Source organism: Artemia sp. Qi Xiang Cuo, chromosome 4 (genome assembly GCF_049724085.1).
Source record: "Artemia sp. Qi Xiang Cuo chromosome 4, ASM4972408v1, whole genome shotgun sequence".
Lineage (NCBI taxonomy): Eukaryota > Metazoa > Arthropoda > Branchiopoda > Anostraca > Artemiidae > Artemia > Artemia sp. Qi Xiang Cuo.
In genome coordinates, this window is record NC_142797.1 from 79,678,128 (window position 1) to 79,693,964 (window position 15,837).

Below are 15,837 nucleotides of genomic sequence, written 5' to 3' on the forward strand. Positions count from 1 at the left end.
CAGACTCGTAACCTTTGATGGGTAAGCCTAAACTTAATGAAACTTACATATTTGAAATCAGCACAAAAATTTGACCTGTTTTTTAGAGTTTCGGTTACTATTGAGCCGGGTCGCTCCTTCCCTACAGTTCGTTTTATTGTTAGTTTTTTTATTCTTATTAACAATGTTTATTGGTAGACGTTTTATCTACAATGGTAGATAAAATGTACTAGGAGATAAAAAATTATGTATATGAGGAATTAGAAAAGTGGAAAGCTATGGAATGTCGAGTAAGAGGTAAGATAGATAAGTAGTAAGGTGAAGGAAATAATAGTGAAATAGGGATGAATTAGATGACAATTAACCCGGGAGTCTTAGAGTAAAATACAAGAAAGAGACAGGATTGTTTTTTTTTTCTTTCAGGAGTACGAAAAGGAAACAATAACCGGTATGGGGGGATTAACGGAGCCGAGAAAAAAAAATCAAACAAAAAAACGCAATTTTGATTATATAAAGGTTATAAAAAGACATTCTCCACAATTGGTGTCCTCTCCTATAATACTTGAAAAAGAATCTTGGCTACGCCTGTTACTCGACAATTAGGACTATAATAGTCAGCAGCCATTACATAGAGAGACAGAGGATATTGAAAACATAAGAAAAAAACAAAAAAAATTTAGCTGGTCCTGAATTTGTAGTTGTTTTCTTAAAAAAAAAAATAACAAAATCCTGGGATTTCAAAAACAATAGCGGAAAAGTTTCAAACTTCTTTATGTGATACATTAGTATGTCTTTACCGCAAATAGAATGCCTGGATATTTGTGTATGTATAAAAAAAAATATATATATATTACTTTCATTGTGTTTAGTATTAGTTCCATTAAATTACTTGTTTGGTTGTTCTTTCTTAATGAAAGACTAAGTAGGATTAATAGCACACAGAGAGAAAGAAAAAATGGAAAACAAATTAAAGTGACCTGTGCACTGACGAATCCAGGGTGGAGGGGGGGCAAGGGGGACCCCGCCCCCAATATCTTTTCTGGTGCCCTCTTATCCTGTTTTTTTCACTCTTTTTTTTTTAGAATGAATTTGTCAATTTGGTCAATTTTTGGCGCCTTTGTCACATTCCTCCCTCCAAGATTTTGCTCATCGGTGCCCTTGTCACATTGGATCTCCCACAAGATTTTGCTCTAGATCCGCCCCTGCCCTAGTGGAAGACCAAGGACTTGAAATATTCGTCCAAATGAGGCACTCACCTTCTCCAACAACATATCTCTCTGGAGACTGATTATGATTTGACTACAAGTTATCTCTTAATGGCAACAATATCGAGCAAGAGACCCGAGCAACTTGGTATTACTTGTCTCTTCGTTGTATATTACTTCCACAACTGACGCAATGATATTTCTCTTTTGATAATCAAATAAGTTATCTCCTGTCTAGTAATGGCAAGTGAAGTACTTGTTAGTCAATCTTTCCATGACATTTTGTTTTTACCAAGTTTAACTAATGTGTCTACAAAATTATGCGTCTCTTAGAAGTGTCTAAGAATTGACGTGTTATCTTAAGAGATATTTACTTTCCCTAGCACACACTTCTCATTTCACTTCTGCTTTAGCTTACCATTCTTTTTATATCCCTAACTACTATTCTAAATCTTTACCATTGAATTTCATCCTCAATCCAATTGGTAGGAGATTTTCTGTTACAGATGTTTACCTCTTTAAGAGCGAGAAGGTCAGAGAGAGAGAAAGAAAGACTAAGAGAGAAAATTTTTCACTTGTTTGGCCACTGCTCCCTTTTTTAGAAATAATCATTCCTAACGTTCTGAATCTTCGTATTAATTAAAAGGCATGAAAAATACATACCTGACTATTTAATTGACTCCACCAAAATAATAAAACCAAAGGCTTTATTATTAACTGCCAGAGAACAAGGAACGAAAGTGACGGCCCAAGACATGGGGCTGCTTTATGACATCCAATTGGGCACGAATATTCCATTACAGACCCTAAAAAAGACAGAAGAACTTGTTGGAATTCCAATGTAGCCAACAATCTATGGGTTTAATTGTTCGATCTCTTGACTGAAAAAAATATTCTTGATCTCTGAACTCTGGGAAGGACTGGGGAATCTAATGAAGACCTATACAGAAATATTAAATAGAAAACAGTTTCCGAGATGGAAACAGGCTAAATAGTGGGTGTTAGCTATTTTTCGTCTTGTATCGACTTATAGGCTATGCTCAGATGATCTTTTAGTAAGTCTTGACACGAAAATTTTATTTGATTTGCCGTCACGCTATGAAACTATGAAACTTAATATGATCAATGCCGATGGGATTTTAATAACCCTAATTATCAATTATTGTTTTGTCTTACGTTGTTTAAAATAATGATATTGAAATAAAAAACTTAAACTTTTGAAAAAATACAACTTCATTCATTTTAAAGTTACTATCATTTTTGTAACAGACGATACCACTTAAAATTCTTTTTGAAATGAGAAGGGACATGATTGAAGAAATGTTTATTATTATTCTTTTTCTTACGAATTTTTTCTTGCTTTAAAGTATTTTAAATGAGTTTTCCAATTTTAAAATATTAAGGTTCCGATTGAGGCGTCCCACATGAAGTTCCTGCTGGCACTGGCAGTCTGTTTTCTTCCCTACTACAAATTTTGGCAAAATTGACAGTGAAGGTACAGACTAAGAAATTAACAGGAAATAATTCCAATAATAATACTAGATAAGAGGGGTGTTTCCGCCGTCCAATTGTTAGCTAACAATGTTAGCTAACAAAAATTTGTTTGGACGGCGGAAATAGAAATGTCAGCTAACAGAAATGGTTAGCTCACAATTCGCAGAAACATGATATTGGGCAGGAAAATCAAAGAAAAATTCTGACCAAGATAGTGTTGCTGTGAGTTTATCTCAGCTTGATAATACCCAACTGATACCAAAGCTTTGAAATTTAATTAAAAGAATATTTCGAAGTGTTCATATATTATAGAAAAAAAAATACAACTATTAATGCCAGCAAATGAAACAAAGGCACAAAACATTTTATTAATTGGCAAAGTACATTGAATTTAGGCGAAAATTAAAACATCAGTGCTTAGGCTTTTCTAAAGTAACTGTTTAGTTCATTTACATAAATTATCCCATGTATGGAGGAAGTGGATCCACGTAGTAAAAAATATAATTTGATTGCATAAGTGAAATCGTTAGATTTTTAATCATATCAAATTGCTATGACTACGTGACAATCTCGTTATTTTCCTATTTTTTCAACGGAAGAATTGATTTTTTTTTTTTCAATGAGATTACCAGAAAAGATATTTCCAATAAACTAATAGGGGAAAGGAAGAAATATAAGAAATAGCAGCAGTCCTCGATTCTCTATCAATATTGTAAGCATAAAAAGTACCCATCTTGCTTATTTTTGAATATTTTGCTTTAAATTCCCCAACAATTTCCTTCAACAAGTATAATTTGTTAGAGAAATCTTCTAACAATGTTAGCTAACAGTTTTCTGTTGGACGGCGGAAAAACCCCTAAGATTAAGATCATCCTGAGGGCAAATGAACCAAAATAAAGTTTGCTTCTGACATCTAGATTGTATATTATATCTCCGTAGATAGCGCGCGATTAGTGTGATTTCGGCTGATTCTTATAGTTATTGTGAAATTTCGTGTTCCTTTGAGGTACAGAGGAAAAAACGAAAAGGAAATATTCATATCTTCGTTTATTCGGCTCCAAAGCATGCCGGATTTCATACTTGGCTTTGTCCAACCAACGGAGAATAAACATTTTAGTTGACGTCTGGGAATAAATCTCACAATGGGAAAGAACTAAAATAAAAGACTGCTTCATAGATTTAATTTTACAAAGTATTTATTCAATTAGCTGGTATTTCCTCCCACATCCTTTTCCTCAGCGAACAAAGATATTTGGTGGTCAGCAATACGCTTATCCCAAGCATTTAATTTCAAAGACGCAAAAATGGAGCAGTTGGATTAATAAAGAGAAGCAAGCTAGAGAGGCAGAATTCTAATTCTCCAGCTAGTTTACAAAACCAATTTATGAAGATGTTTTAACAGAATAAATAGAAACTTTTTGGTTGAATTTGTTGAGTAAACTTAAAAAAGGATATCATATATTTAAAATAGAAGAATCACTATCACCTTAAAATTTTAAGGTCCAGATGTAAACGTGGCCCAGAAAAAAAAAACAATTAAAATTTTGGGATTTGACGAAATTAAACAAGTCGACCCAAATATATGAGCAGGGTCAAGAATAGCCTCGGGTCTATTCTCATTCCTGTCCTGAAAATCGTAAGATTTACACAGTAGGGCATATATTCTTAAACAATATTTTTTTGTAATTCCCCTGTTCTTCCCATTAGTTCGAGCTGACATTATGTCTAATTAATACTGCTTGGCAACACTGAACACGAAAGTCAAATTTCGGAAGTTTGGTCGCTTTTGTTAATCTAAACAGATTCACTGAGCTGGAACTTGAAGATTGTAATGTACAGAGTATAGATGGAATCAGTGAGTCAGTGATGCAGTCCATCAAAGACGTTGTCGCCACAGTAGTTGGATATAAAAAGTGTAGGAAAGAAGAACGGATTAGTGATGCCACTTGGTAGCTCATAAAGAAGAGCAGATATAAAAAGTGCTTGTTGATAAATCCTCTGTGATAACCATTGTCGTGATATTTTGAAAGAACAATACAAAAATGGTGTGATGAAGAGGTAAAGAAGTCTATAAGGGGAGATATCAGAGGAGGGAACCTCCTCTGATAGTTTCAGATATAGGTTCCCTCTGAAGGGAACCTATATCGAGAACCTAGCCACATAACCCAAACGAGTTGCTGGTCAGGGAGGTAGTAGAATTGTGTACTTGTTAACAAACAGACGTCTGCCTATTTGTCGAAGATGTTCAGAAGTTTCTGACCAGTCCAGAAGAAGTGACAGAACGGCGGAGACAATACTTTGCTGGTGTTCTCAATCAACTTATTCCGCAGGAAACCTTTGACTTCGCAGATATGCCACTCTTTAATCTTAATATATATTCAGGTCCAATTCTCAACGATAAAGTTTGCAACGCTCTCAATTCCCGAAGAAATCGGAAAGAAGCTGGGCACGACGGAATCCCACCTGAACTACTAAAATATGGCAGAAAAGTTATCAAGAAACCTCGTTTTAAACTGCTTACGAATATATGGAGTGCTGAGGCTATTCCATCTGAATGGAAAAAAGTCATGATTGTCAAACTTTCACAGACCGGAAAGAAATAAGTATGCGATAACTGGAGAAGAATAACACTTCAGACGATTGGAAGTAAGGTTTTCTGCCGAATAACATTAAATAGAATTTAAGAACTACTAGAATCTGTGCTAAGAGATGAACAACACGGTTTTTGGCCAAGTCGGTCTTGTTACGATCTTATCTTCACCCTTCGGGTACTGCTTGAAGAATAGAAAGAATGTCAAGTACAGATCATCTTGGTTTTCATAAACGTTCTGAAAGCTTGTGATTCAGTCCACTGTGGAGCAATGTGGAAAATTATTTGGTTTTATGGAATCCCTGAAAAGTTATAAAGATGATCCAAGTCCAGTAAAAAGGGTAGTTATGAGCAGTACAGACTGAAAAGGGACAGAGGGAATGGTTTGCTGTTGAATCTGGTGTGAGGCAAGGATGCCTCCTATCCCCAATCTTATCTGCCACAATCATTGACTTTGTTCTAAGATCTTGCGACTTCTGTGGCGGGGTACAGTTAAAACCACAGAGACAACTTTACGACTGCGGCTTTGCCGACAACATAATTCTTGATATGCAACCGAACATAAATCAGCTAGCCTCAAAAGCCTCCCATACAGGCGTTCAGATTAGTGTGAATAGGATCAAGGCAATGTAAAACGGAGTTATTACTTCGCTAGGTGGAGGTCATAAGCTTGGGGAAATGGAAATCAAAAAAGTCAACTATTTCAAGTATCTCGGTAATACACTAACCCAAAACGACAGGTGCGATAATTCATCGAATTGCATATACAGGTGCAGCAATCTCTCAGTTAAATAGTCTTTGGATATCTAGCAAGTGTTCTCTCGAGTTGAAACTGTGTCTGTTTAACAGCAACATGATATCCACATTGACCGGAAATTTCAAACCATGGATCCTTTCTAGAGCTGATGAGAAAAGGTAACTTGGGTTTGAGAATAAATGCCTGCGAAAAATATTTGCGATTTGTTGAGCTGATAGAACACCCAAAGCCGGGATCAGGGTTCTCACCAAGCAGCGTCAATTAACTGATGAAGTCCGACTTAAAAGGTGGCGAAACTGAGGGCACATGATTCCAATGAGGCAAGGACGACTCCCCGTGGCGTTTGGTGCTGGACTCCTCCGGACCTCCGGAAGAGTGGTAGACAATAAATCACCATTGGTTGCTTCCTTGAAGTTGAGGCAAGAGAAATGCGATCATCGCTCAATGAACTGTGGTCTCTGGCTCAGGATCGTTCAACGTGGGGATCAACTATTGCCGTCCTATACGCTACTAATTATTGCTGACCTATGCGCCACTAGGCATCGGAGGATTTAAGTCTAAGTAAGTTTAAAGCCTCATCGAAGGTGCAACATACCGATTGTTTTTCGCTCGAAGCAAATATGGTCATTTGCTGTCGTGTCTACATGAATTTGCGCCAAGGGGGGCGCATTGAGTAAGAATTTTCAAATTCAAACTTACTCTTAAAACTTTGGGAAATCTAAAATAATCTACCACTCTCGGCTTACAAGTACACACCAAAAAATAGACTCGGGGATCAGATGGTTTTTCCAAGAAATCTACGTGAAAAAAAGTTTTTACTCCTAAATCCCATCATGTATGCGGTTATTATTATGTTTATTCCTCAAATTAATACATTACAATGATGAAGTGACTTCATATAAATCTTACGGGGATTCATTCATTTATTACCTATGTAATGAGCAAGATTTTAACTATGCTTACTACTACTACTAACGACTCACCGAAGCACCAGGCTACCGGAGGCCAACACAGCTACGCACACTTTCCTCCATCCTAAAGTATTCAAAGCCTCCTTCTTTACACCCTCCTAGGAAGTTACGATTTCCCTTAAATCTTTCTTTACGACATCCTCCCACCCCAACGGCGGACGACCAGATTTTCGTTTAGCCCTGGGCGGAGGCCTCGTTTTTCTGCATTTGTTTATTGTCTACTTCTAATAACATTCATTATTCTTATTTAATTTTGCTATTGGATGCATAGGATAATGTTTTTTTTCTATTGATTTATTTTTAGCATTAGTAATATTTACAATGAAACAAAGAAAAGTATCTTTTGGCATAATAAACGTAATCACTCAAGCGTTGCCCAATTCACTCGTCTGTGTCAAATAAAAAGTGTTTTATACAATTAAAATGAAATCTTTAGTTTTCGCTATCCCCGAAACTGCTTTGGCAACGTGAAAGCATACTTTAGGTCAGTGTTTCCGAAAGTTTGCAACGCGTATCCCCAGGGGTACCAGAAGAATTATATGGGACTATATTTAGTGCTGGAGTTTGATTGAGATGTAATTGAACCTTGCAAGGAACAGGTTGTTGGATATGGAACCGAATCTCAGATTGAAATTAAGAACCACAGAACAAAATTATGACGATCTCTCATCTCAGCATAAACGCTTTTAGCCTTCTCATTGATCCAAAATAAACGTTCTTCATAATTCGATTTTATTATGCTTATATTATTATATTTTAACTTAAAGTCTGTCGAAAATATTTTTTTTCTCTTTTTTTATTATTTTGAGTATGTGCTAAAAACAGAAAAAGGAGCACATTTTGAATGTTATTAGACTAAATAAATTTTTTCACGAAAGACACTGCTTGTTTAAAAAAATTAAACAGAAATTAAAAAGAAAATAAAATGAAAAAATGAAAATGAAGGGTAGCCTATGTCAAAAGTTAAGGAAAGTCTGCTCTAGGTACATATTCTAAGGTTCCTTCAATTTGTCATAGTCGTCAATGAGACGTTATTGACGTTATGAGGTTAAAATGGTAGTATAAAAATGAAGGTCTTGAATGTGCCTAATTGCTAATCTATTTCCCGCAATTAATAATTTAGAAGATGGGAATCACCAGAAGTCCCATCAGAATGCTATTGCGATTTATCTTTCAAAATAGCATAGTCGTCAAGGTATGTCATTAACATGACCCTAAAATGACGCCCTAAAGATTAGATTTTGAAAGTGTCAAAATGCATTTTTTTCCTACAAATGATGAGTAAGAAAAAGGGAATTACCGAAAAACCCTCAGGATGCTAGTGCCAAATTTTGCGTTATTTCTTTTCAATCTAAATACGTTCTGAGGCCATACTGGCGGTACATAACATAAGGCAACAAAAAAACGAAGAAAAATAATTAAGAAAAAGACGATACTAAAACGAGACAGCATTGTCTGGTTTTGTCTTTTTCTAATTACTTTTTTTGTTCTTCAGTTTTTGTTCTACGCCTTTTTAAAATATTTTCTTCTCAAAATAGTTTTGATTTTGAGCAACATTATTAGCATGAGCTAAAATGGCACCCTAAAGATTAGGTTTTTGAAAACATCTGGATGCCAATTTATTTCCCACAATTAATAAATTAGAAAAAGGGTATTACCCACAAAAAAAAAACAATCAGAGTACTAACGCCAGATTTTGGGTTATTTTTGCACTCACATCATCGCTTAAAGCAATTAAAATACTACCTTGGGAAAATAAAGCGAAACGTCATAGATACATTTAGGAAGAGTTTGAATTAAAAATATTAGTAACATCGGAATAGGCAGATATATAACTCCTCAAACTTTATTTAACTCTCTCAAATCAGTTTCCGGTGTCCTATTACTCAGTTTTTTAATTTTTATTTTACTTATTATGATGTCTAGTCAATCTAGCATTTTATTAATTTGATAATTTTGCTCAATTTGATCAATAAAAAGTTTATAAATTTGGAATCAGATTCCTAATGGAAATTTCATGGTTATTTTCCAACAGTCATCTTGAAGTTTTATTCTGAATGGAAATGATGTTGTGATTCAAGGCTTATATTCATTTTGTAACTTTTGGTATGTCCTTTTCCTGGAGTCCTAAGGTATTAATTTTTCAACATAAGACGGTAATTTCGACACAATCCGGTACCTGGTTCAGCTTTATCCATAAACCAAATTTTTGAAATTTGCTTTACATTTTTTTATTGAAACTATATAGAAAACTTGAGGAAATAAGTAAATTTATATTCCCTATTTCAATTTGCAATATCATTTTCTAAGAACTAGTGATATCAAACTTTACGTAACTTCTCAATCATTCGAATGTACCTTGACAACAGAGTTCTGTGATGTAGGGATTTAACGTATACGTTAAAACACAACAACGTGTTTTAACGTATACGCTATTATTGCTGTTTGAATAATGCACCAATTCCTCTGTAAGCAGAATTGTCATACGTTTATTATACACGGTACTGTCAACATATTTTTCGTAAGCTGTGCCTTTTTCGCAAGCTCGTAATCATCATCTGTTTTGCTGCTCCACCCAAGGATCTTTAAGATGGCTTCGAAGATAAGTTAAGGCAAAATCTGTTAAGTTGAGGTGATTTTATTAAGTTAGTTAAATTTGTTAGTTTAGTTTGTTAAATTAGTTTTGTTAAGTTGGGGCGATTTTGCCTATTAAGTTAAGGTGTTAAGTTAAGGAGATTTTGCTGCCCCGTCACAGGATCTTCACGATGGCTTCGAAGATACGCTAAGGCAAAGCCTAGAATATTTTCGCAGAAGACACTTCGATGAGACACCTACCATGTTCTTGCACGTGATAGGAAAGCTCAAGAAGAAAAGCTAAAAAAGAAAAAGGGCACAGAAGGCATATATGCAGCCCTCCTAGACCTCAATAACTCCATATCTGTTAGTCTCATGCTAATTGATTGCCCATGTCTGTTGTTTCAGATAATTTTTACTGTCGGTATTGTTCCTAAATCGCTCTCATAGGGTAAGTTACTACTTGTGCTTAAAACGGAGTAAGCCTGCAAATTTATGCACTTCTTACCATCTCAAAACAATTTCAAATTATTTTTGAAAGGTTATCGAATTACTTACGTGTGATGAAATAAAGCGAAAATTTTATGTACCGCCGTATCAATTTGGCTTCCAAAAAGGCCTGAGGTGTGCCCATGCTCTATTTGCCCTTTGCTCGTTTTAGTAGATGCATATTTAAATAAGGAGCCACATATTCTGGTAGGTCTGTATGTTAGCCGAGCTTTCAACTCACTAATTCACGAGTCAATCCTCTATACTGCTTACTCACGTGGAGTAACTACCGCTATTACTAACCCTTACCATGATATGTATGAGCACCTTTTAGTACAAAATCAGATGTCGGATAGCCCTAATGCATTTATTCTGATGCCAGCTTATAAGAGAACCAGGCAAAAGCCAATTGTATCCCCTGACCTGTCCATTAACGTAGTAATAGAGCCTCAAAGTCAAGCTCTGCCAGCTTATTTAGCTGCCAGTGTTGACGTAAGATTAATTTGTTACGCAGATGACACTATTATGCCTAGCCGCACTTGTAGTCGTCTAGAAGATAATTTTATAACTTTGAAAAGTCAATATGCAAAAATAAGACTAGGTTTCAATGCTAGCAAATCGGAAGTCATCTTTAATTTGAGCGGATGCTCGGATATTTGTGTTACACTCGTGGATGCGACCATTCCAGTGCTTCGTTGAATTACCCAGGTTTGTCCATCCGTGCAGATCCATCCATGTAATAAGAACCTTGATCCTTGTGCATATCAAGAACTGAATGTCAGCTGCTCATGGGAGTATTGCTGCAAATCAGTTACGATTTAACCTTCTAATTCTTTCAAGATTATTTGACGCTATTGCTCTGCCACATATATTGTATGCCGTGCCGTTTTGGAGAATATTTATTCCAAAAGATATTAAGTAAATCAGACCATTTTTCAAAAAAATTCCTTTGGCTCCCACCCTGGACCCAAAACTCGTTTGTGTCCAATCATCATAATATAATCGATCTAAATACTGCCGTTTCAAATTTACTTAGACTAAGATCTTCCCACGCCGGCTGGCGCATAAGAAGACAACGGTGCTTCTTCATGACGACCTCTCTTGTGCTTTGACCAAAGTTCTTCGAGCAACGATTTCAAAAGCGCAGCATCATTCTCAAGGCATTTGCCTAGTGTTGCCTTCTGTCGCCCACGTCTTCTGACGCTAGGAGGAGCCTAACACCCCACATTATGGGGTAAGCAGTTCTCAGCCATTCGCACCATGGGACCCCAATAAAACCATCGGTCAGTCACAATTCTATCGATCACGAGTGGCTCCTTTGTCTTTTCATTTATAAAGGTGTTAGCGATCTTATCAGTCCACTGGATACCAAGGATGCACCGAAGACAGATGTTCTCAAAACCCTGGATTCGCATTCCCAGTTGCGAAGTGAACGCCCAAGATTAGCAGCCGTACATTAGTACGGAGAGGACGTTACTATTGAAAAGTTGGAGCTTGAGCTTTAGGGGGTATGCTGGATTCCTCTACACATTTCTTAGTTTATTGAAGGCGGTTCCTGCACATGCAATGCGTGTGGTAATTTAAAGGCTTCTGTCACATTTAAAGACACTACCAAGGTAGTTGAACTCTTCAACCTCCTCTAGTACATCAGATCCGACTTTAAGCGGTGGGGCAGGTAGGGTATTGACGTTGTTTCGTATGACTTTTGTATTCTGTGTACTGATTGACAGACCAACTCGCCCGGCCATGCTGGAGAGTACAGCAATATTATTCTCTTAAATGAGACAGAAGGGTTATATCATCAGTAGAATCTCCATCATAGAATAAGCAGTTTTGGTTCAGCTAGATTCCACCTATGAAACTACATGTTCGAAGTATATAGGTCGATGAGTATAGCAAATAGCACTGAGGAGAGGATACATCCTTAGCGGACACAAGACTTCACACTGAACCATTCGGTCAGTGTGAAGTCATGGTCAGTCAAACTGACCATTCGGTCAGTGTGAAGTGTGAAGTCATCATCAGTCCGTACAACACATAACTGATTCTTCTATAGCGTGACAATCATACGAACAATCTTGTCAAGGATTCCATAATACCGTAGTATTCTCCATGGTGAGTCTCTGTGGACCGAGTCAAACGCCTTCAAAAAGTCAATGAAGGCAATAATAATCTCAGTCCGCCAGTCGTTTTCTTCTTCATGAATACCCTCATACTGAATATCAAATCAGCGCACGATCTCCCTGGTCGAAACTCATGCTGCTCATCTCTTAGTATTGTATCGACTTCTGATTGAATGCGGTTCAGTAGTACTCGGCAGAAACTTTCACTCCCTACAGACTGCAGAGTGACACTTCAAAAAGCATTGTGAATTTCAAAGACAAATTGTCACATGAGTAGAGCCATAATCTTGTAGCAGTAAGACAAAAGTCACTCAAGAAAGTAAATGTTTATGTTTATACTCGTTGTCTAAGACGTCCTTTTTATTTTGCTTACTTTTGTATATTTGCTTATGTTGTATTTTGTAAGGTGCTTAATTCTTGTCTTTAATGTTTTATTATTTGTTATTTTTATTGCAAAAATCTTGTATTTTGTATGGCGGTATTTGAAATAATTACAATAATGCCGGGCTTAGCTATCCACAGTTTATTTCTCTTATTTGCGACAAGTGGTAAGACCCTTATTCATGAGAAGACAAAATCAGCTAGATTTGGAAAGCGAACCCAGCCCCCTAGTGAAAAACGTTTCTGGATAGAGGTTTTCGGCGCTAAATTCATGTTATTTCACTCATGATTTAATAAAACTTCCTATTTTAACTCTTTTCTTCATGTTGTTATCAATTTTTTCGGAAAATGAACAGTATTTCGTAAAACCTCGGAAGATAATAACTGACACTGATTATCAACACTGATTTATATAAAAAAAATTAGTCATTAAAGTGGAAGCATGGTCAATTTATAAATAACTTACTTTTCGCTGGTTATTCGGTATAACTTCCCCTAGTCGATCTTATAAGCCAGCTTCACTTTCCACTGATTTTTTTGGCGAATGGAACTTTTCTTTTACCACCAATACACTACTTGACATGATAACCACCTCAAGTCCCCTGTCACTCTTTGCCCTGCTTTTCCCAAAATTCTGCCTGAGATGCCTGAAACCTAGCAGCGCAATAGAACTACCATTGTAACTCCAGACGATCGGTACATATATGCCAGATATACTGTCGTGTATCCCCTTGAGTAACGTTCATCTAGCTTGCTGTGTTGTCAAGCAAGAAAAACTTGTTCATGCGAGTGTTATTATTGTCAAATTCCTTACTTCTCTGATCAAAGGAGAACTAAAAAGACTTAATAAAAGTTTCACTTCTTTGAAAAAGCTTGATGATACACCCAAGAAATTTTGTCAAAGAAAATTAGCCCCTTATCAATCCCTGTCACTATCCCATATGTCAACTTAAACCCCACTTAGTAGCTTGAGAGCACCTTCAACATAAAAGGGGAATATCTTGAACATCTCATATTAGCGGGTGCTGGAACGCATAGTATCGAGATTTGATACCTACAACGATATGTTTCCCATGAGAAACAAATTGTGAAAAAATTCACAAGAACAGAAACTTTTATTATTTAGCGCGTTTTTCAGCTGATGATGCGCTTAAAGTTTTGTTTGTCTATGTACTAATAACTAGAATTACTGAATTTCATAAGAATTGGCCTCAGCTTTGAAATAAACCGTGCCCATTATTTATTTTTAAGTTGTTATGTTTATCCTGCTCCATGATTAACTACTACTACTACTACTAAAACTTATTACAGATCCAAGCCACTGAGGCTATCACAGCTGCGCACGTTCTCCCTCCACCCCAATCTCTTCAAAGCTTCACTATTTACGCCCCACACCCCCTCAAAAAGCTCCAATCCCATTAAAGCCTTCCTTATGAACTCTTTTTACCTCATTCGGGGACGTCCTGATTTTCGTCTGGCCCCGTACAGATGGCCAAAATAAACCTTCTGCTATATTTTGTCACCCTTCATCATTAAAACATATCCTAGCCATCTCAACCTTTCATTCATTATAACCCTAGAAATTTGGATAGAACAGCATTTTAGCACAGCTTGGTGTTTGACACGTTGCCAGTCAAACGGGTATACTATCTAAAACTATCCATAGACAATTCCTCTGGAAAGCATTTAACAAATCTTTTTCGGCCTTTCGAAGCGCCCGTGTTTCATTTTCGGCTTTATTACAATTTTAATTTGACGTTCTATGAATTTGACTATAAGCACGGATTTATGGAGTTCGTACACCCGATTTCTTTGATAAAAGCTCTACTTAATTTTACATAGTCCGTTAGAATAGTATCCTCTGATGAAAAATCTTATTTTAAATTAATTGACGTCTGCGATATGCAAGGTTTCTGCACGTCACAAAGTTGCTTCAATTTCAAGTATCTGTTCACTTATTAAGTTCTAGCCAAAATATCACATATCTTAATTGAAAGGATACTTACCAATAAGCTGAATTTTGTCATCTGTACCCTTTGTCACTTTCCTGACAAGTTTAATCAGGTACTTCAGCATAAATGCAGTGGAAGCAACCCCACCAAGCGGTAGTACAATCAAGAAGTATTTTAAAATATAATGAGATTCTGCCAACGAAGAATATCTGACTCCACACACGGTGAATCCTGAAAGTATAAGAATTTCTTTAATTGAAGATATGATATTTGTTTATGTCTGATAAGCATACGAAGGATGACATTTAAAGGCAAAGAGAGCAGTAAATATCAGAAAGGTTTTAAGGTAAGGTAGCAGATTTAGAATGTATGTATATTTAACAACAGAAGAAAAATTTAAGGGGCGGGGGGGGGGGGTAAAAAAATCATATTTGATAATTTGAACAACAAGTGCCCAGAAATTCTTGAAATTCTGAAGGGGGGAGGGGGTTGATCCAGAACCCCTACCTTGTTTTCCTCCTAAACTTTTATCCTTGAAGTATATCCTTGAACAGTGGCGGATTAAGAGAAAAATCTTGGGAGGGGGTGGGCAATGTGACAAGGGTGCCAAAGAGGAAAATCTGGGGGGGGGGGGCAATGTGACAAAGGTTCCAATAACTGACCAAATTGACAAATATATTCTAAAAAAAGAGTGAAAAAAGGAAAAAACAGGGAAAGAATGCGCCAGAAAAATCCTTGGGCAGAACCCCCCCACCTGGATTCTCCAGTGTCCTTGAAGAATAGAAAGAATTTATTTATCTTTTAGTCACCTCTAATTCAACCCACGATTCATCTTGGTGTTCAGTGATTGACCTTCCCGGCATTTGGGGGTCACTATGATTGTAAGTTATCACACTAAACAATTTTGGGTACTATCGTGTTACAGCAGCCACACCAAAAAAGTGAAGTTAGGTTAATCTTAATGAAATAAACCAAAATCTGATGAAAATATAATACTTTAATAGCAAAATTATGGAAACTACAACAGAGAATTATGAAAAGCAGGCCACCCAGAACGCTTTATATTAAATAACTAACCTAACCACCCCTTTACATTAAATATTTAATGAAAATAATCCTGCAAAGATACCGTTTATCTTGCTCAGGCTAAGCTGATTATCTCCAAGTGGACACAGAAAATCGGTTTCATTACAGATCAAGAACAAAGTGTGGTCCCTAAATCACGTAAGTACCCTATTTTCGGGATAATTGTCCAGGAATGCGAGGTCTGAAATAGCCAAACGTGCATTCTATGGCTTTTTCTACGGACCTAAGTCTGGGTG

The 15,837-nt window shown here is 36.5% G+C and overlaps 2 protein-coding genes across 3 annotated transcripts in view; one reads left to right on the forward strand and one right to left on the reverse strand.

The window, feature by feature from the left end:
* The window catches only part of LOC148953474 (anoctamin-3-like), a 433,736-nt gene that overhangs the window by 316,921 nt on the left and 100,978 nt on the right, over positions 1-15,837 (forward strand). The gene's annotated exons all lie outside the window — the stretch shown is intronic.
* LOC148953475 (uncharacterized) overlaps positions 1-15,837 on the reverse strand; it is a 38,151-nt gene that overhangs the window by 1,060 nt on the left and 21,254 nt on the right. For both annotated transcript variants that reach the window (XM_089088556.1, XM_089088555.1), the window contains exons 3-4: positions 14,570-14,746; positions 1,848-1,990 (exon numbers count right to left, since the gene is read on the reverse strand). In XM_089088556.1, coding sequence (XP_088944682.1) covers positions 1,848-1,990; positions 14,570-14,746 — 320 coding nt within the window. The remainder of the gene's footprint in view (positions 1-1,847; positions 1,991-14,569; positions 14,747-15,837) is intronic.